Consider the following 24995-nt stretch of genomic DNA (forward strand, 5'->3'; position numbering starts at 1 on the left):
TGATGCAAATAACAAACGACCAGGACCAGATGGCGTGGTGGTTGTTTGTTGCGCTCAACAATATTCCAGCTATATGGCAGCGGTCTGTAAATAATCGAGTCTGGACCAGACAATCCAGTGACTGGCATCATGAGCATCGATCCACGCAACTAGGATACGATGACATGCATCAACAAAGGCAGCGAGCCTGACCACCCGATACCGTTAGTCGCCTCTTACGACAAGCACAGTGGTGGTATTTACAACAACCATACTCGCAGTTGTACCATGGACTGTACAACTTGAATGTATTTAATTACATAATTCAGTTGTCAATAAAATGGATGCTTTTAATAGGAGTATGCAATTAAAAGGACAAACATTTTATCACATTTTATCATTTTAGTATCAAGTTGAGGTAAAGAACCTGGATTCCCATCATCCTTCGTCAGTCTGGAATACCACCCAAACTCTCATCATTAATTTTGTAATCGCTAAACTTAAACGTTTCTCATACAGGCAGATTCTTATTTAATGTTTCTTTTTAACGATACATGACTTAATCGTTTGATAGATAACTTTGAAATAGTTATTATGAAAACAAACTTTTTTCACATCACAAACATTGACAGAAACCGCAGGTATCTGGTATTAAAATTGTGTTACTTTGAATGTTTATTGAAGAAGAGCTTTCTATACGACAAAAGGGTGCCGGAGACAAAATACATTTTTTAATTTACAGGGACCGGTTGGTCATAATACGCACGTCATATTTAGCAGGACGTGTATTATAAAAAACAACATAATTGTCATTATTTTGGACACTAATTGACTTGTCATACATTCCCTTTCTTAACATACAAACACAAAAACACTGTTTTCTGGTCGCATTGCAGTCAACATATGGTATTATTCGTGTTGAAAAGTTGCGTCCGATGAACCTCCACCAGAAGCTTGATCAGAGCATATGTGGGGAAACAGATCGTGGTCGCTGTTACTCTGTGAGCAATGATGAAAGATGCCGGATGAAGCGAACGTATAATGTTAATTGCCTGTTCTGCAGCGTGTCTGTGCTAACGTTATGCTGCATACATGTGCGTCCAAACTAATTAAAATCAGATCTTAGTTCTCGCTACCGCTAAACAAAGTTCTGAGGACATCCCATTAGAGGTCACGTCAGAACGACCTTTCATCCGACCAATCAGAGCGTAGCTTACCAGTCGGAATGTGATTTCTAATCATCCAACCTCGAAAACTTTAACACAGGGTTTTCCGAACGATAGTTACGGGCTTAATGACTGAATCTATACAATCTAGACCACATATTAGCCATTCCAGATTGTTCTTTTGTTCAGGTTTCAAATTTGTAAGCGAGAATTTGTCAAAATATGTTTCGAAGCGTAGTCGCCTATTTGACATTAGTGCAGTAAAGCACGAGATTGGCTGATTGGCTAATGTCGACTTCTTGTCAGTAATTTCATTGGTCGGTCAGAGTTCGCAAAAGGTCTGTCTGACGTGACCCGTAATGGGATGTCCTCATATCTTTGTTTTGCGGCAGCGAGAACTAAGATCTGATTTTATTGAGATCGATGTGCGTCCGACTGTGTGGTACCTTTATGATACCTCGTAACAATTTTGATTTTAAAGGCTTTAATGGACAGATTTCATAATTATTACAGTCCATACGTAACAATTGAGTCTTGTTTCACTCATATAGCACCTAAAAAAGAAATCATGCAATTTTTACATACTTTTTTTCCAGCTGATTCCTCCTGAACGGTGATCCCTTTACCGGTCGCCTTCCCCGATTGTATACACCTATACTCAATAACAGACTGACATTCTGGGCTGATTCTTATGAAAAAAGTGTTGAGTCAGAAGCGGGTTTTAGGCAGGGTTATACATGTTAATCCCCCAAGCCATTATTCAACGTTATTTATCAATGAAAGGTAAGCTTTATGCCATATTATTTAATTATAGAAAGGCTTTTGATCTTGTTAATAGATCCAAGCTATGGTTCGTACTGAAACATAGGGGCGTTTCGCGGTAAATGCTATGTGCTCTCACATCCATCAATAAGTGTGTAAAGGGCCTAGTACACGAATACAATAATCTGTCACAAAAGTTTGACTATCCACTGGGTGTAAGACAAGGATGTGTGTTAATACCACTATTATGTTCCATGTTTATGAATGAGTTAGCTTTAGGAATCGAATCAAACTGTGAACATGGGATACAGATGCATCCGGATATTATACAACTATTTCTATTATTATTTGCAGATGACGTAGTGCTTCTGGTAGATTCTCTACATGGTTTCCAAAAACGTATTAACGTTGTAGAATGTTTCTGTGAAAGTCACCTGTTATCTGTGAACTTAGAAAACACGAAAACTGTTGTTTTTAAAATTGGTGGTATACTATCTAAACATGAAAAATGGTATGTGTATGACACTGATCTTGAAACTGTTCCATTCACGTTGATAAACCTGATGTGCAAGTGAAGAAGATTGTTTTGTGGTGTATTCAAATCCTTGTATATGATTAAGCCACTCCCATATGGTCTATGTTTTACAATGTTTGATACCAAAATTAGTACCATTTTACTTTATGGTTCAGAAATAAGGATATTCACAAAGAAATCAAAACAATTCAAATGTTTGCGTTCAAACGTTTATTTTGTGTTGAAATATTGTCCCCAAATCATTTAGTTAGACGTGAATGTGGACGATATCCTATGTATATATATTCACATGAAAAAGGGCTGTTAAATACTGGTGTAAAATAATTAATATGCTTGAATATATGAATGAGTGAATGAATGAATGTCTTTATTTCCTCCAGATAAATCCGAAGATTCTCTTATGTAATTAAATAATTAAATAACAAAATAATCAAACATGTCCCGTATATATACAAGCTATAAGCAGTAAGAACTATTGGTAATATTACCAATAGGATATTTTTAATTTGACATAAATACTTTGATAATTCTACAATATTGACATGCCACGTTGTTTCATCAATGTCATTATTATAAAGAAAGCATGCTAACATGTCATGGTCTTCCATCATCTATATTTTAACATATATTTCATCATTATCAATTGGAGTGGAAAAGAATACATCTCTCTCTGGAAGTACACATTCCCAGTTTCAGATGATATGGTGAAAATAATCATTGGCAAAAGTATCACATTTTGCACATTCCTTAGATTGTTTGCAATCTCATTAAAATCAGATCTTAGTTCTCGCTACCGCTAAACAAAGATCTGAGGACATCCCATTACGGGTCACGTCAGAACGACCTTGCGCGAACTTTGACCGACCAATGAAATGACCAATCAGAAGGCAGCTTTCTCGTGCTTTACTGCACTAATGTCAAATTGGCGACTACGCTTCGAAACATATTTTGACAAATTTTCGCTTACAAATGTGAAACCTGAACAAAAGAACATCCTGGAATGGCTAATAGATGGTCTAGATTGTATGGATTCAGTCGTTACACCCGTAACTATCGTTCGGAATACCCTGTGTTAAAGTTTTCGAGGTTGCATGATTAGAAATCACATTCCGACTGTCACTTTCATAATCTGGTAAGCGACGCTCTGATTGGTCGGATGGAAGGTTGTTCTGACGTGACGCCTAATGGGATGTCCGCAGATCTTTGTTAAGCGGGAGCGAGAACTAAGGTCTGATTTTAATAAGATTAAATTGTTTGCTTCTGGATCCAATGCCTTTTACATACTGGATTTCTTTTCTCAATTCTGGATGTAACTTTACAATGCTGTATAGTGCATGAGGAGTAAGAGATGTGTAAAGTTTAGAATATCGAAACAGGTCAGCTCTACATGATAATTAATATTTCCATACGTCTTCCTCATGGGTAGATATTTCATTTAATACACTCTTTCTCCACTTATTCTTTGCAAGGAATACCCTGGCGCAAACGTAGTGAAATACATGTAGATTATGTAGTTTAGCTGTTGAAAGCAACACTCCACATAAACTCTGTAAATCATTGTTATGAAAAACAAACAAACAAACAAACTGTGAATGGAAAGACCAACTGGGCTTTAAAAATTAAAGCCATTTTATACAGTTTTGATTTCGGATATGTCTGGCAGAGTGTTTATAGTGTATCTAGGTTTATAACAGAGTTTGTGTATAGACTGAACTCATCCTACGAGCAATATTGGCATGCAGCACTTTTTTTCTGTTCAAAATAGGTAGCCTTCGCTTCTTTCAAAATAGTCTTAGGGTTTGATTTCTATATTTTTAAAAATCCTTTTCAAAATTCCGTTATGTTAAAGAATCAGAATCAGATAGAATATGTCATGTATGTAAACAAAGATGCCTAGAGGATGAATACCATTTGGTACTTGTGTGCTAAGCTTATGGCAATTTCAGGAGTGTGTAAATATCCCCCAAAGACTTCATTTTAGTTTACGAATGTCTTCACACATTTTTTCAAACGTTTGTATATAAATCAATGCAACTAAGACAAAGACTTGGATAAACAATATATATCAATGTACCAATGTATATATGCTGTCATTCTCTCAAGCAATGATGTAACCGAAGAATGGGCCTATGGCCTCCACTACCATAAGAATAAAGATTGATTGAAGTCATAAAAGAATGAGTAGTATATGGTGAGATTTGAAGGTATTTGCACTGCGATGATGGGAGCCAATCTAATATCTAACAGATCGTAATATGGCGTGCATTATCCTTGACACCCAGTTTCAAGAACAAATCAGAACTGGATTACGAAAAAATATGCTCATCCATCATGCGTTATTAACATCAAAGGTATTCCCGTTTTGACTCACAAATTCAGAGTAGCATTTAAGTAATGTATGGTTATAACATGTGTACTTGTTTTATTTGTAAATAACCAATAATACATTACAGTGAAGTGTGCATATTTGGTCCTTTCATACCTTTTTCAAAACTATATTGTGTTCGTAAATAACATTTAGGCAAGGTTTAACCAAACGTTTTAGTACTTTTCTCGCCCTTGGCGAGACGACTGGTAGTCTGAAGGTTGCATATAGGCAGGGTAGTCTGTGCCTTGCGTGTAGGCCCTGTTGTCAGAGTAGCCTGTGCCTTGCGTGTAGGCACTGTTGTTAGGGTAGCCTGTGCCTTGCGTGTAGGCCCTGTTGTCAGGGTAGCCTGTGCCTTGCGTGTAGGCCCTGTTGTCAGGGTAGTCTGTGCCTTGCGTGTAGGCCTTATTGTCAGGGTAGCCTGTGCCTTGCGTGTAGGCCCTGTTGTCAGAGTATCCTGTGCCTTGCGTGTAGGCCCTGTTGTCAGGGTAGCCTGTGCCTTGCGTGTAGGCACTGTTGTTAGGGTAGGTCATGTGGCCCATGGGCTGCATGCTATTACTGCCAGTCACGACTGTCATTTGTGTCATGGGTACCATGACCTGTCCTTGGGTTGCCTGAAATATGACAGTGTGAGACATTAGTTGACTAGCCTAACATCTGAATTGTTTGCCAGTTCCAAAAGCTATCCAGAGGTGAGACACATCTACTCTGTCAAACAATGGCCAGAACAGTGACATCAGTATCAACTGTTCGAATAAACATCCTACCATGATGACAGCATAAGACATGTGCAAAACGAATCTTGTGTCAGTTTCTTTATCTGAACATCGATTCAGATGATTGTAAAATTCTGACCCTTTGTTACATAGAACATGTTTGCCGGAAGTGTTTACAATTTTGTTTATCCCAACATTCTAATGAAACAACTAATTCGGCCAAGAACAGTTCTGTCTTGTCCTCGAAAATTCTCAGAAATGCATCCCATGTCTGAAAAAAATTGCTGTTTGGTTGAATGCAGAATGTGGCTCCTGAGCAGGATGTGGCTGTGTTGTGCCACATTTAATTGATACACCACTTTGCAAATGTGGTGGCAAATGTGACACATTTAATTGATATATCACTTTGCAAATGTGGTGGCAAAAGTGACACATTTAATTGATACACCACTTTGCAAATGTGGTGGCAACTGTGACATATTTAATTGATACACCACTTTGCAAATGTGGTGGCAACTGTGACACATTTAATTGATACACCACTTTGCAAATGTGGTGGCAACTGTGACACATTTAATTGATACACCACTTTGCAAATGTGGTGGCAACTGTGACACAATTAATTGATACATCACTTGCAAATGTGGTGGCAACTGTGACACATTTAATTGATACACCACTTTGCAATTGTGGTGGCAACTGTGACACATTTAATTGCTACACCACTTTGCAAATGTGGTGGCAACTGTGACACATTTAATTAATACACCACTTTGCAAATGTGGTGGCAACTGTGACACATTTAATTGATACATCACTTTGCAAATGTGGTGGCAACTGTGACACATTTAATTGATACACCACTTTGCAAATGTGGTGGCAACTGTGACACATTTAATTGATACACCACTTTGCAAATGTGGTGGCAAATGTGACACATTTAATTGATACACCACTTTGCAAATGTGGTGGCAAATGTGACACATTTAATTGATACACCACTTTGCAAATGTGGTGGCAACTGTGATCACATTTAATTGTCCCAAATCACCCCAATCAATGAGCCATTTAGAGGATATGTTAATGATACAAAATATTTTTTTTAAATATTTTGTTGTCATTGCATTCAACATATCAGTACACAATATTGGTAAAGTTAGTTGGCCAGCATGTAGTCTGTATCAAAGAAATGCCTAAAACGTAAGAAATGCATATTTTTCTATTTTTGTCACACCATAGATAACGTACATCAACATAAATAGTCTCTTGTGATAAAATTATATTTACTTTACAGAGATGTAGTGTTGGGTGATATATTCCAAAATGTTCATTTTCATTTTATTTGTAGTTTGTGGGTCATGTTAACATGAAAAATACCAGAATTCCATTCCTCCATGGCGGCCATATTGGAAATGACCCCATATCAGAGAATATTTGGAATGTTATTACCTTCAACTGTGCCAAGTTTCATGCTTTTATCACAAAGTGCACAATTGACCCCGTATCTGTCAAGAAACTGCTCCACTATAAATGCAAAATGTTTGATATGGTTTGTCCACATTACCGGTCGTCTGCAGGCCAGCATGCCGCCGAGTATTGTGATGACCAGTGTGAGGACCCAGCCAAGGACCATGCTGATGGAGATGCTGTAGAGAACAGCGTAGAAGCTTCCGGAAGTAAGGGAGCATGAGCCCGAGGATGAGGATCTAAACAAATAAGAGTGTGAATGAGTTGGATTAAACGCTGCTTCTAACAGTATTCCAGTCATATCACTGCGTGTCAGCTAAATGTGAGGGGAATCCCGAAGTGAATCAGGCCTCAGACGCTTACCATACTGGTGGAACCCACAAGCACGGGTACGAACCCCGGACCAACAACCATAGGTTTCTGGTGTGCACAAGGGACGCAACTCTGCACAGCGAATTGCGGTGCCTCAGACGAATTGGCTCGCCATACCCTCCGTTATTATTAGAAAGAAACATTACATGAAATGGAAACGCTTCAGACCTTTCACAGGAAGCATATGTACCGTATCTGAATCTGATACTGCTTGGAACAGTATGTTAGTTGTCACAGTGTGTCAGACATTGACTCGTTTCTAGTGTTTGTAATTTGAACATCATTCGGGAACTGTTAATTTACTTTATCTGGAGGGGGCAGGGTAGGAGGTATAAATATATATTGTTTATCTTAATTTTAATTTATTTTATTTTATTTTATTTTTTGGTTGGGGGTTGGGGTGTGCAACCACGTCCGCGAGCCTGTCCACTGGATCCCGTTAGTCGCCTTTTATTCTCTCCCTGCATCTTCACTGTTCGCTTAAGGGAGACTATTCTGTGTACAATATTTCTAAACTGAGGGGGGATAGAAGAATACAAAGTTTGTTTTTTATGTAATCAAAAAAATGAAGGAACTGTTGTTAAATGTGATCATGTGTAGATAACCAAAGCTCATTCCTGCAACAGTTTGTAAAGGGTTATCTGTAGCTGGATAGTTTTGGTAAAAACTAATTGGTTCAAAGAAGACTGAATTTGCAATAACATGATCCCTACCATTATACATTTGTTTCTGAAAAAGTTAATTTATTGATTTTCAAAGATAATATGTCTAACACATCGATCATCAGTTGTGCTTGATGCGATTATTTTTTAATTATTACAAGTTTTAAATCAAATTATGTTTTAAGAAATAAAACGATGCATTAGTATGCTTTTAGTGATGACTTAGCGCCAATACAGGATATAATATTTTGGATGTAATATTACTAACGTAAGCTATTTTCAATTGAAAATCAAACACGATTAAACTAGACTGAGAGCCCCTCAGCCTAAACTAGACCACCGGACAATTTTTAAAAGTTTTAAATCAAATCATGTTTTAAGAAATAAAACGATGCATTAGTATGCTTTTAGTGATGACTTAGCGCCAATACAGGATATAATATTTTGGATGTAATATTACTAACGTAAGCTATTTTCAATTGAAAATCAAACACGATTAAACTAGACTGAGAGCCCCTCAGCCTAAACTGGACCACCGGACAACCTATGCCTTTTTTCAGGTAATCACAGGGAGTACAGAATAATGATAAAGCTTCTTACTGGCATCCAGCCGCGACGTAACTGAGGGCAGTTAATGACAGCAAGGCTATGATGACGAAGATCCCCATGATCAGGAGAGTAAGGATGCAGAACACCATCTGGGTGATGTACTGAAGAAGAAAATAACATTGAAATACTTCATTGTGTTGTAAATGTACGTTCATGCAATGTAATACTATTCATATGGGCAGCAGGTTATCACAGGTGCATCCATCTGTAGGCAGTAACTGCATTATCCCAAACAGGGTTCAATGACCAAAACACAATTGGTTATTGTTACAATCTTCCAGGGTTGTAAACTATCCACATGCAACAACCATCCGATCCTCTTATAGCATCTAATTGCTAGTAAATTGCAGGGTAAAAAACGTTTACACCTATGTATGATGGTGGCTAAACAGAAACAAACAGGAAATGGTTATTCGATGGCCATGTGTTTCATGTGGGGGTCGGGGGGCACGGGTGGCCCAGTCGTCTAAGGCGCCGCAATTCGCTGTGCAGAGTTGCGTCCCTTGGGCACGCCAGAAACCTATGATTGTGGGTTCGAATCCCGGTTCGCCCCGATTATGTTTCTAGGTTTGTCAGCACCAAACCCGTGCTCGTGGGTTTCACCGAAGTGGTAAACGTCTGAGACCTGCATCACTTCGGGCTTTCCTCCCACATTAAGCTGACACCCCGTGATATAACTGGAATACTGTTAAAAGCGGCGTTAAAAACCCAACTCACACACACACACACATTCATGTGGGGGTCTAGTTTGTTGACACATATCTTATGTTCTTTGAGTCTTGTGTTGAGGGGTCTGAGGGTTTCTCTAATGAACCGGTGGCCGAAGTTGCAGGGGATCTGGTATATACATCCTCGGGGGTAGGGACTTACATTTCTTGTGCCTCTGCCATTGGCTTGTTGATGGCTTGCCGCTAGAAAATCACCTGTCAGCGCCAATTATCTGGTTAAGTTTTCACCTTTTCTTATCTTATTACTTTTGTTGTTCTTTCATGAACATAAATATGCTCACCTGGTGAAGGAATACGCATATAGTCCGAAACGTTGTGTTCCTCATAATAAAGAAGTTAACATCCATAAATTCTCTTCCTTGTCTGTAATTTTGAAGTAAAGTCCAATTTTCAAATGAATACTTTCTTTTACCAAGATATTTATATTAAAATGTGTACCAGAACGTGTTTCTCTTGGCGATGTGGCAGCCTAATGGTTAAAGTGTTCGCTCGTCACACCGAAGGCCCGGGTTCGATTCTCCACATGGGTACAATGTGTCAAACCCGTTGCTGGTGTTCCCCTCCGTGATATTGCTAAAAGCGGTGTAAAACCAAACTCACTATCTTGCTGCTAATCGAATGCGATCTTGACTGATATGGTTTCACTTACAGCACATTTCGCCTTTGTGCAGGTTGCTAGGAGCCCGAGGAGTCCTGGAACGATGTACTGAAGCAATAGACAAAAGAGACACATACAGTATACAAAGTATATAAATGTTGCAAGCAAAGTCAATAATAAAATCAGTCAACTTTGGTTTGTGGCTAAAATACGAACATTGTGTCAAATAAATACAAGCGACATTTCCATTGCCACCATAATAAGAAAACTCTATTAAAAGCATTGTACATTATCGTAAGCATGTGTTTATACGATTCTTGCTCAAAAGTTGCTCGATCAAGGTTACAACAACATTCAAGGCCTCAGTAAAGCTTTCAAAATGTTTTATGGTGGGTTTATCCAAATTTGACGCATCAGTGACAAAAATTATGTCCGATACATTTCCTTATTTTGATTTGTACTAAATACTCCCGTGTTTCTTTCAGGTGATCAATTGACGTGTTTTTGCATGTGTTTGTGACGAATGACGCAGGATACGCTCACTTTTTCGCGAATACCTTGTAACTCTATTTGATAGTGATTCCTAAACACATGTTAATGATATGATCGGAATCGTGCAATCGACTCTGTTCTTATTAAAACGGAATGGGTTTTGTCGCTTTTATTTATTCTTAAAAAATAAAGGTGATACCAGGTGTCGTGCCCATCATGCTTCTCTCCCTCTGCCGTCTCATTAAATTGGGCACGGGGCAGTGGATTAAGTCATCTCAATTCTCTGAGCAAAATTGTCGTCCTTTAGTTGTGCCTTGAACAGCTGGTCATTAGTTTGAATCCCACTTTCTGACATAGTTTTGTTCTTAAAGGGCGGTAAGTCTTGGATCAAGAGAGGTGGCGTCCCACTTTCTGACATAGTTTTGTTCTTAAAGGGCGGTAAGTCTTGGATCAAGAGAGGTGGCGTCCCACTTTCTGACATAGTTTTGTTCTTAAAGGGCGGGAAGTCTTGGATCAAGAGAGGTGGCGTCCCACTTTCTGACATAGTTTTGTTCTTAAAGGGCAGTAAGTTTTGGATCAAGAGAGGTGGCGTCCTCAGCGGTGTGTGTTACATTGGTTCATGTTTATTTAAACATGTGACAGGTAGTCTATGCCAATCAAAGATACATGTTAGAGTATGGGGATAATTATTCAATGTCACACCTGTGTATGCATATTTCAGACATAAAGATTATTCTGTCATGCAATTAATAATATGAATATAAGAATAAGAATAATTATTCTTACTGGTGTTTTCCAAAAGTGTACTATTCCTATAATATTTCATATCGGAGTACGTACGTACGTACGTACGTACGTACGTACGTACGTATGTATGTATGTATGTATGTATGTATGTATGTATGTATGTATGTATGTACGGACGGACGGACGGACGGACGGATGGATGGATGGGTGGATGGATGGATGGATGGATGGATGGATGCATGCATGTATGTATGTACTTCGGTCCTGTCCCGCATTCTACAGGTGGTGTATCCTCATTGACTGTCAACCTTCTATTGCCTCATAGGCAATTGGGATTATATACTCCCCATGGAGCTGAGAACGAACTTCGTGTGCACATCCATTCATTCACAAGGGTAATGTGCGTTTTGAGCATGATATACAACATGGAAAACGTAAATAAATGGATTATTATTATTATTATTATTATTATTATTATTATTATTATTACTTACAGCAAACCCGATGCTCCACAAAGGAATGAATGTAATACCCAATATGCCGCCCACACTAGCAAGGACGCTGTCAATGTAGATTCCCGACAATGCGCTGTAGATGGCACCTGTCGATTAACATAGGATTATTTCTGGTAGAACAGTCCTGAATGTACGAGGGAAATGTCCTCTAATCATGGCTCGGATACAAGTATATTTCGCGTTTTGCAGTAATCGATATTAAAGCTCGGTACAGCTGTTCACAAACGAAATATGATAAGACTTTTGAGGTGTCTTATTCTTCTAGAAGTGAATTAACCCTTTTACTCTTAGTCGATTCTTTTGTTGCTCCAGAATTCCAACGCCTTTAAGAAATCACTTGAATCCCTGTAGCTGGCTCTTCTTGTTGCCCCATATCTTCTTTGTTACGAAAAACAAAAAGAGGAAGCGATGTTTGAAATATACTTATTGTAAGAGGACATAACCACTCGCTATGACGCCATATACACTGTATAATATATACGGAAATGTCAAAATTTCTGTACTGGGATTAAAATGTTCTCCGCCAAAAACATCCTAGCATGCTGACATAATAAACATGTTGGTTTGTTGTTTAACGCCGCACACAGCAATATTTCATCTATGTGACGGCGGTCTGACAATAATCGTGGCTGGACCAGACAATCCACTGATTGACACCACGAGCATCTATCCACGCAATTGGGGTACGATGACATGCATCAGCCATCAACCGGGCCTGACCACCCGATCCTGTAAGTCGCCTCTTACGACAGGCATGGGTTGCTGAAGACTAATTCTACCCCGGGTCTTCACGGGACATAACAAATATGTCGAGTGAACGATCAGTTATCATGTGTAAGAGTCATGGGTGGGCTCCATCCTTCTCGAAGCCTGTGATACCTCATACACGTGGTCATGTTCGACATATATTATTTTAGAAATAACAACATTTAATCACAGATGCGTGAAATTTGCATATATGAAGGAACCATTAGGTAAACAGTGTAAACCTACACGCATTAGACTCTGTGTTGTCTATTTGCTGTATAACGCCGCACGCAGCAATATTCCAGCTATGACGGCGGTCTGTAAATAATCGAGACAATCCAGTGACTGATATCAACAGCTTCGATCAACGCAAATAAGATTCACTGACATGCATGAACCATGTCCTGACACCCGATCCCGTTAGTCGCCACCTACAAGCACGGGTTGCTGAAGACCAATTCCAATTCCAACCCGGATCTCCGGAGTTGATTGATGAGGTAAATCAAGGATTGTGTCAACAGTTGTGTGACGTCAAGGCACTATTTTACCTTTGTACGTGACTTATCATGTCCGAGGAGAGATTACATGACTCGTAGACATTTCGAGACGACGTATAAACGTTTAACATAAACAGCAGGGCAAAATGATGGTGATAGATGGTGTAAATGATACAAGCAAGAAGCTGTTACTCGATGGTGATGTATTTGATACGGATATCATCTTGGTGTTTTGAACCTTAAGTGTGCAATGCCTCGGCGACTGTTTCCAGCCTGCTAACGTCTTGATAAATTTGTAATGTTTTTGTCAAACCCAATTTTCAAGTGTATACTTTGTGTTCCCAACAACATATTTGGATCAAACCAGCATGATAAATACACCGCTAACTACACATTCTACATACACATGCTACAAACAAAAGCTGCATACACATGCTACATACATATGCTACATACACAATCTACATACACATGCTACAAACACAAGCTGCATACACATGCGACATACACCCGCTACCTACACATTCTACATACACATGCTACATAGACATGCTACATACTCCCGCTACATGAACATGCTCCATACACATGCTACATACACACGCTACATACACATGCTACAAACACACGATGCATACCCATGCTGCATACACACGCTACATACACATCCTATATACACCCGCTACATACACATGCTATATACACCCGCTACATACACACGCTACATACACATGCTACATACAACCGCTACATACACATGCTATATACACATGCTACATACACATGCTAAATACTCCCGCTACATAAACATGCTACATACACATGCGACATACACCCGCTACATACACATGCTATATACACCCGCTACATACACATGCTACATACTCCCGCTACATATACAAGCTACATACACATGCTACATACACATTCTACATACACATGCTACAAACAAAAGCTGCATACACATGCTACATACATATGCTACATACACATTCTACATACACATGCTACAAACACAAACTGCATACACATGCTACATACACCCGCTACCTACACATTCTACATACACATGCTACATAGACCGCTACCTACACATTCTACATACACATGCTACATAGACATGCTACATACTCCCGCTACATAAACATGCTCCATACAAATGCTACATACACACGCTACATACACATGCTACAAACACACGATGCATACCCATGCTGCATACACACGCTACATACACATGTTACATACACATCCTACATACACCCGCTACATACACATGCTATATACACCCGCTACATACACACGCTACATACACATGCTACATACACACGCTATATACACATGCTATATACACATGCTACATACACATGCTAAATACTCCCGCTACATAAACATGCTACATACACATGCTACATACACCAGCTACATACACATGCTATATACACCCGCTACATACACATGCTACTTACTCCCGCTACATATACAAGCTACATACACATGCTACATACACCTTCTACATACATATGCTACAAACACACGCGCTACATACACACGCTACAGACATATGCTGAACACATATGCTACACACACATTTTACATACATATGCTACATACACACGCTGCATACACATGCTATATACACCCGCTACATACACATGCCACATACACCGCTCCCTACACATTCTACATACACATGCTATAAAAAAAACACGCTACATACACATTCTACATGCACACGCTAGGTACACATGCTACATACACACGCTACATACACCCGTTACATACACATGCTACATACACACGCGATAAACACACGCTGCATACAGATGCTACATACACCCGCTACATACACATTCTACATACACCCGCTACATACACATGCTACATACACCCGCTACATACACATGCTACATACACCCGCTACATACACATTCTACATACACATGCTATAAACACACATGCATACATACACATACACATACTACATACACACGCTATAAACACACGCTGCATACACATTCTACATACACACGCTACATACACATTCTACATACACACGCTATAAATACACGCTGCATACACCCTCTACATACACACGCTGCATACACATTCTACATACACACTCTATAAACACACGTTGCATCCACATTCTACTTACACACGCTATAAACATCCGCTGCATACACATCCTACATACACACGCTATAAACACACGTTGCATACACATTCTACATACACACGCCATAAACACACGCTACAAACACCATCTATATACACATGCTACATACACATGCTACATACACACGCTATAAACACCCGCTACATACACATGCTACCTACACCGCTACCTACACATTCTACATACACACGTTATAAACACATACTACATACACATGCTACAAACACCCGCTACAAACACCCGCTACATACACATGCTACATACACCCGCTACATACACATGCGACATACACCCGCTACATACACATGCTACATACAACGCTACCTACACATTCTACATACACCTGCTACATACACATGCTACATACACATGCTACATACACCCGCTACATACACATGCTACATACACCCGCTACATACACATGCTACATACACCCGCTACATGCGCACGGTACATACACATGCTACATACACATTCTACATACACATGCTACATACACCCGCTACATACACATGCTACATACACATGCTACATACACATGCTACATACACCCGCTACATACACCTGCTACATACACCTGCTACATACACATGCTACATACACACGCTACCTACACCCGCTACATACACATGCTACATACACATGCTACATACACATTCTACATACACATGCTACATACACCCGCTACATACACATGCTACATACACCCGCTACATACACATGCTACATACACACGCTACCTACACATTCTACATACACCTGCTACATACACATGCTACATACACATGCTACATACACCCGCTACATACACATGCTACATACACCCGCTACCTACACATTCTACATACACATGCTACATACACCCGCTACATACACATGCTACATACACATGCTACATACACATGCTACATACACCCGCTACATACACATGCTACATACACGCGCTGCATACACACGCTACATACACATGCTACAAACACTAGCTACATACTCTTTCTACATACACACGCTATGAACACGCGCTGCATACACACGCTACATACACATGTTACATACACACGCTACATACAGATGCTACATAGACATGCTGCATACACATGCTACATACATATGCTGGATACACATGCTGCATACACCCGCTACATACACATGCTACATACACCGCTACATACACATGCTACATACACCCGCTACATACACATGCTACATACACCCGCTACATACACATGCTACATACACCCACTACATACACATGCTACATACACCCGCTACATACACATGCTACACACACCGCTATAAACACACGCTGCATACACATGCTGCATACACATGCTACATACACCGCTATAAACACACGCTGCATACACATGCTGCATACACATGCTACATACACATGCTACATACACCGCTTTAAACACACGCTGCATACACATGCTACATACACATGCTGCATACACATGCTACATACACCGCTATAAACACACGCTACATACACCCGCTACATACACATGCTACACACACAGCTATAAACACACGCTGCATACACATGCTGCATACACATGCTACATACACCGCTATAAACACACGCTGCATACACATGCTGCATACACATGCTACATACACATGCTACATACACCGCTATAAACACACGCTGCATACACATGCTACATACACATGCTGCATACACATGCTACATACACCGCTATAAACACACGCTACATACACATTCTACATACACATGCTACATAGACATGCTACATACTCCCGCTACATGAACATGCTCCATACACATGCTACATACACACGCTACATACACATGCTACAAACACACGATGCATACCCATGCTGCATACACACGCTACATACACATCCTATATACACCCGCTACATACACATGCTATATACACCCGCTACATACACACGCTACATACACATGCTACATACAACCGCTACATACACATGCTATATACACATGCTACATACACATGCTAAATACTCCCGCTACATAAACATGCTACATACACATGCGACATACACCCGCTACATACACATGCTATATACACCCGCTACATACACATGCTACATACTCCCGCTACATATACAAGCTACATACACATGCTACATACACATTCTACATACACATGCTACAAACAAAAGCTGCATACACATGCTACATACATATGCTACATACACATTCTACATACACATGCTACAAACACAAACTGCATACACATGCTACATACACCCGCTACCTACACATTCTACATACACATGCTACATAGACCGCTACCTACACATTCTACATACACATGCTACATAGACATGCTACATACTCCCGCTACATAAACATGCTCCATACAAATGCTACATACACACGCTACATACACATGCTACAAACACACGATGCATACCCATGCTGCATACACACGCTACATACACATGTTACATACACATCCTACATACACCCGCTACATACACATGCTATATACACCCGCTACATACACACGCTACATACACATGCTACATACACACGCTATATACACATGCTATATACACATGCTACATACACATGCTAAATACTCCCGCTACATAAACATGCTACATACACATGCGACATACACCAGCTACATACACATGCTATATACACCCGCTACATACACATGCTACTTACTCCCGCTACATATACAAGCTACATACACATGCTACATACACATTCTACATACATATGCTACAAACACACGCGCTACATACACACGCTACAGACATATGCTGAACACATATGCTACACACACATTTTACATACATATGCTACATACACACGCTGCATACACATGCTATATACACCCGCTACATACACATGCCACATACACCGCTCCCTACACATTCTACATACACATGCTATAAAAAAAACACGCTACATACACATTCTACATGCACACGCTAGGTACACATGCTACATACACACGCTACATACACCCGTTACATACACATGCTACATACACACGCGATAAACACACGCTGCATACAGATGCTACATACACCCGCTACATACACATTCTACATACACCCGCTACATACACATGCTACATACACCCGCTACATACACATGCTACATACACCCGCTACATACACATTCTACATACACATGCTATAAACACACATGCATACATACACATACACATACTACATACACACGCTATAAACACACGCTGCATACACATTCTACATACACACGCTACATACACATTCTACATACACACGCTATAAATACACGCTGCATACACCCTCTACATACACACGCTGCATACACATTCTACATACACACTCTATAAACACACGTTGCATCCACATTCTACTTGCACACGCTATAAACATCCGCTGCATACACATCCTACATACACACGCTATAAACACACGTTGCATACACATTCTACATACACACGCCATAAACACACGCTACAAACACCATCTATATACACATGCTACATACACATGCTACATACACACGCTATAAACACCCGCTACATACACATGCTACCTACACCGCTACCTACACATTCTACATACACACGTTATAAACACATACTACATACACATGCTACAAACACCCGCTACAAACACCCGCTACATACACATGCTACATACACCCGCTACATACACATGCGACATACACCCGCTACATACACATGCTACATACAACGCTACCTACACATTCTACATACACCTGCTACATACACATGCTACATACACATGCTACATACACCCGCTACATACACATGCTACATACACCCGCTACATACACATGCTACATACACCCGCTACATGCGCACGGTACATACACATGCTACATACACATTCTACATACACATGCTACATACACCCGCTACATACACATGCTACATACACATTCTACATACACATGCTACATACACCCGCTACATACACATGCTACATACACCCGCTACATACACATGCTACATACACACGCTACCTACACATTCTACATACACCTGCTACATACACATGCTACATACACATGCTACATATACCCGCTACATACACATGCTACATACACCCGCTACCTACACATTCTACATACACATGCTACATACACCCGCTACATACACATGCTACATACACATGCTACATACACATGCTACATACACCCGCTACATACACATGCTACATACACGCGCTGCATACACACGCTACATACACATGCTACAAACACTAGCTACATACTCTTTCTACATACACACGCTATGAACACGCGCTGCATACACACGCTACATACACATGTTACATACACACGCTACATACACATGCTACATAGACATGCTGCATACACATGCTACATACATATGCTGGATACACATGCTGCATACACCCGCTACATACACATGCTACATACACCGCTACATACACATGCTACATACACCCGCTACATACACATGCTACATACACCCGCTACATACACATGCTACATACACCCACTACATACACATGCTACACACACCGCTATAAACACACGCTGCATACACATGCTGCATACACATGCTACATACACCGCTATAAACACACGCTGCATACACATGCTACATACACATGCTGCATACACATGCTACATACACATGCTACATACACCGCTTTAAACACACGCTGCATACACATGCTACATACACATGCTGCATACACATGCTACATACACCGCTATAAACACACGCTACATACACCCGCTACATACACATGCTACACACACCGCTATAAACACACGCTGCATACACATGCTGCATACACATGCTACATACACCGCTATAAACACACGCTGCATACACATGCTGCATACACATGCTACATACACATGCTACATACACCGCTATAAACACACGCTGCATACACATGCTACATACACATGCTGCATACACATGCTACATACACCGCTATAAACACACGCTACATACACATGCTGCATACACATGCTACATACACATGCTACATACACCGCTTTAAACACGCTGCATACACATGCTACATACACATGCTACATACACCCGCTAGAATGAGTGTGGTATTTTATTGATTACCCACGTTAAGTATGTATGTAAGTGTAAATACATAACAACTTTTGTTCGTTGACACACCAAACTGAAACCGGTTGCAAAATCTGGTTGCGCATGAATATTGATATATGCCCAAATATGGGCATTGTTTACATTCCTATGCATACGCATTAACAACATGCGCCTGCAGTTGTGTTTGCAAACATAACAGCACCGACGCTCAAGATCCTTTTGGAAGAATTTCTTCAACGTATGAGAAATCAAGCGCCATGTTGTTAGTACGCAGGACACCTATAAGAAAATTTGAAAAGTCACATTAGCGCCGCGCTTTGAATATCGGACCAACAGTCGGTCACTCGCACTGCCGGGGTCTGTGCATTCAAGATGGTTCGGTTTCCTTGATCTATCATTTGAATTTATATCATGTCCGTACCATTTTGGAAGAGAAGTGTTCGCCTAAGACATTCATGTTTACTGCACCACCCTTTATTGAAGACCTGAAAATCGTCACGCTAAGTCTGCTTGCATTCAGTGACAGCTTCGAACGAAGGGCAAGGTCACCATCGGAATAAGAAAAAGCAACCGTGATCTACTCAGCGTTTTAAGCTAGAGATAGGGAATATTATTGTTCACCTTTAGGATGTTTTGGGCCACATAATCAGAAATCAAGCACACGGAGCTTCTACGGAGCTTTCGAATGATTTGTATCGGAAATTTTCACTTGAGTGATCTGGTTGTGCAGTCGTGAACAAACAACTCCCAAAACAGTGCCACAAAATACTTTTTGAAGAGGACACTGAAGGCACAACCGGAAGTAAGTCTAGATATCTGTCCGGATAGCTTAAACTGACTTCATTTCACCACGCTTATCCTTTTACGTTAAATCAAATTGGAAGTTGCGAAAGTGGTCGGGTGCGACATGCTCATGTGGACCCTCGGTCTATTAAACGGTAGTCGAACATTGTAAATGGATATAGCTCGATTATATAATGTCTGTGGAAGCTCAATGCATAACTTACTAGTATATAGGATGCAAACATAATTTATTACTTGACCGTGAAGAGATCACCCGTTTAATAAACATACAGCTGTATTACACATTGTGTAATACCAAAACGCGTGCTTGTGTACTCTCGGAACACGGTTCACGAACAAATATTGAAAGCTCTCAACATCACTTGGCTTATTCAAAGACATTGCGTGTGGAGTTGATAGATCACTGAGAGGAGCTTATGCACACTCGATGACCCCAGCAACCTTGTTGCTAGGGTGACGTCACATGGCATTGTTTCGCCGATGGGTCTTGCAACAAAATTCCACAAATTACGTCATCGGGTATTGTGACGTTATTGTAAAGTTTGAGGTACAAGGCCCGTTCCACAAGGCGATCGTATTGTAGCGCAACGACAGTCGTTAGTCTAAGTTAAAGTATGTGAGTTGCGATAGTCTTAGCCCTACGATAATTTTGTGAATTCTAAAGGTGGACCGTTGTATGGTATTAAATTCATACCTTTCAACTTTTGACGTGTTTGAAGTATTATTCTGTTAAACTCAATTGGACTTTGCCGTGGATCGTGTAGGTGTCAGCTATCCTATTCATACTCAACAGTATAATTCTAAAAACGTTGTAAATGGCAAGTAATAAATAAAATACTAAACTCGCTCCCGTGTAAAACCAATTTTATGAAACTCGCGAATAGTTGTGGTATCTGACTCGCTTTCGCTCGTCAGATACCAGAACTATTCACTCGTTTCATAAAATTGGTATTACACGGGAGCTCGTTTAGTATTCTATATTTATGGCGTGTGACTATCTTGTTTGGTTTAATAAAGAGTTTGTTAATATCCCTCGCTCACGTGAGATTGCTTCAGTTCTGCCTTGTAGTTGCAAAATGAATGACGTCTCGCTATTTTTTATGAATGAAAAAAGTAGTCCCTGTGTGACAGAGGTCACGGTTATCCAATCAAAACGAATAAAACATGGTCAACCTTGTACGACACACGTGTGACGTACGGATTTAGTATCTTACCACCTGTATCTTCACCACGTGGGTAATAAATACACATGCTACATACACACGCTACATACATATGCTACATACACATGCTACATACACATGCTACATACACATGCTACACACACACATGCTATTTACACACGCTAGAAACACATGCTACGTACACATCGAACCAACGATCATAGTTACGCAAGGGGCGCAACTCTGCACAGGGAAATGCGGCGCTTCAGACAAAGGGACAGCCCTTCATACTTATATATTTTAAAGTCATAACATCGCCGTGAGCATACTTATTGAAAACTTCAATCTTCAAGCACCTTCCAAGTTAATGGCCTGCCACAACAAATGGGTCCTATCAAATGGCCTACACCACCGTTGAATATATTTGCGGCAATATACGTAAAATGCACATAGTTGAATGTATACAATTCCCAGACATGGCCACATGAATACCTGCATGGCATTAGTGTAAGATATAACGCATTATGTGTCCCCCCGCATACTTTAGAGCCTAAACACTTGCAATACATCTTTCTGTTAACAGCATTACTATTCTGTCATGCGTTACTGACACGCTCTGGTTCACATTATTTGTATGGACAAGTTTCGTAAATGGCTCCAAGTGGTGTGTATGATAAAATTATTACTCCCCAAATGTTTTCATTAATTATCTACGGTATTTTCTTACAAACGAACGATTGCGCAATTTTGAGTAATAAGAGGTCGAGCTGTACTACAGACTAACACTGCACCCCTGAACAAACTAATAACGTGGTCGAGCTGTACTACAGACTAACACTGCACCCCTGAACAACCTACTAACGAGGTCGAGCTGTACTACAGACTAACACTGCACCCCTGAACAAACTACTAACGCGGCCGAGCTGTACTACAGACTAACACTGCACCCCTGAACAACCTACTAACGAGGTCGAGCTGTACTACAGACTAACACTGCACCCATGAACAACCTACTAACGAGGTCGAGCTGTACTACAGACTAACACTGCACCCCTGAACAACCTACTAACGAGGTCGAGCTGTACTACAGACTAACACTGCACCCCTGAACAACCTACTAACGAGGTCGAGCTGTACTACAGACTAACACTGCACCCCTGAACAACCTACTAACGAGGTCGAGCTGTACTACAGACTAACACTGCACCCCTGAACAACCTACTAACGAGGTCGAGCTGTACTACAGACTAACACTGCACCCCTGAACAAACTACTAACGCGGCCGAGCTGTACTACAGACTAACACTGCACCCCTGAACATCCTACTAACGAGGTCGAGCTGTACTACAGACTAACACTGCACCCCTGAACAACCTACTAACGAGGTCGAGCTGTACTACAGACTAACACTGCACCCCTGAACAACCTACTAACGAGGTCGAGCTGTACTACAGACTAACACTGCACCCCTGAACAACCTACTAACGAGGTCGAGCTGTACTACAGACTAACACTGCACCCCTGAACAACCTACTAACGAGGTCGAGCTGTACTACAGACTAACACTGCACCCCTGAACAACCTACTAACGAGGTCGAGCTGTACTACAGACTAACACTGCACCCCTGAACAACCTACTAACGAGGTCGAGCTGTACTACAGACTAACACTGCACCCCTGAACAACCTACTAACGAGGTCGAGCTGTACTACAGACTAACACTGCACCCCTGAACATCCTACTAACGAGGTCGAGCTGTACTGCAGACTAACACTGCAACCTTGTACAACCTACTAACGAGGTCGAGCTGTACTGCAATGTTCCTTAGAAATGGGCAACCTACTAACACTATATACTTACATACAATCGACAAACAATAAAAAGTGTTAGGACGGATTAGTAATGTGTCTTTGTCATACACGAATCGTATTGCTATACCACAAAATAACGAGATCTGTAGTGTAATATATACTAACCACATATTGTTGAACTATAGAACAGCGTGGTCTTGTACCAGATATAAATAACAAATTGCTTTGCCTAATACGAACGAGGTCGTGGTTTACGCCATTGTCAAGATGGCGCTGTAATTGAACGCAGAATAACAAGTCCCCTAGTTATACAACCCACATACCCCGTGGCCTAGTGAATTCATTATCTCGACAACCAGACATACCTATACGTACTCACCACAAGCCAACACTAGTCCTGATACGACTCCATTAGCAATGTTAACTCCATTCTTCTCTTGATCGGCCATGTTGCTGAAGTGGTGACAGTGTCTTATAAATCACATCCTAGTTCAGACAGTAAGTGGGTCGCTTTTTTGTCGTCTCATCAATGTCCTTACTGGTGTTTCCTGTTGCGTGATAGGCAGGTAAACATTAGGTTAAGTTGCAGAGGTTCAAGTTTTGTTGAATGACGTGTTTTCAAGTTTCTTCGGCTGGATGACGGTATTATTTAGATCAGAGTCTTGGGAGATACTAAGTTATATTGACGGATACTGTTCACAAGGACAAGATATGGGTGTCGCCGAAGTGAAAAAGTACGCCATTGATACTCTGTAAAGAATGAATAGCATGGCCATGCGCGCATTGATCTCAAGTACTCAAGTTTAATCCACCAGACAAAGACACCTTTCAGTCACTGAATGAGCGAGTGAGTTTAGTTTAACGCTGCTTTGAACAGTATTTCAGTTACAGCACAGCCTGCCAGCTTGATGTGAGCCTAATTTGATGCAGGTCTTAGATTGTGGTGAAAATCACGAGCACGGGCAAGATGCTGACAAACCAAGAAGTAAATCCGGGATTCAAACCCACA

The 24995-nt window shown here is 40.6% G+C and overlaps 1 protein-coding gene across 3 annotated transcripts; it reads right to left on the reverse strand.

Annotated features, from left to right (window-relative positions):
* Positions 1 to 3734: 3734 nt before the first annotated feature.
* On the reverse strand, positions 3735 to 24680 carry LOC124147368. Of its 3 annotated transcripts, none has more exons than XM_046518066.2 (7): positions 24366 to 24680; positions 11693 to 11799; positions 10011 to 10067; positions 8625 to 8734; positions 7088 to 7229; positions 5163 to 5421; positions 3735 to 5054 (listed from the first exon to the last, which is right to left on the reverse strand). In XM_046518066.2, exons 1-7 carry the CDS (start codon positions 24433 to 24435, stop codon positions 4984 to 4986), a joined length of 816 nt encoding a protein of 271 aa, XP_046374022.2. In that variant the 5' UTR covers positions 24436 to 24680; the 3' UTR covers positions 3735 to 4983. The 3 variants fall into 3 exon arrangements, with proteins under 3 accessions (XP_046374022.2, XP_046374021.2, XP_046374020.2); XM_046518065.2 differs by having other exon boundaries at positions 3735 to 5048; positions 5121 to 5421; XM_046518064.2 differs by having other exon boundaries at positions 3735 to 5421; positions 24366 to 24679.
* Between the last annotated feature and the right edge of the window lie 315 nt (positions 24681 to 24995).

Source organism: Haliotis rufescens, unplaced genomic scaffold (assembly GCF_023055435.1).
Source record: "Haliotis rufescens isolate VD_foot unplaced genomic scaffold, xgHalRufe1.0.p SCAF_26, whole genome shotgun sequence".
Taxonomy (NCBI): domain Eukaryota; kingdom Metazoa; phylum Mollusca; class Gastropoda; order Lepetellida; family Haliotidae; genus Haliotis; species Haliotis rufescens.

Coding starts and splice junctions, on each gene's coding strand:
- LOC124147368 (XM_046518064.2), bottom strand. CDS start 24,435: ATGGCCGATCAAGAGAAGAATGGAGTTAACATTGCTAATGGAGTCGTA. Junction 8,735..10,010: donor GCACAAAGGCGAAATGTGCT/GTAAGTGAAACC, acceptor TTTCTTCTTCAG/TACATCACCCAGATGGTGTT. Junction 7,230..8,624: donor TACGTCGCGGCTGGATGCCA/GTAAGAAGCTTT, acceptor TTATTTGTTTAG/ATCCTCATCCTCGGGCTCAT.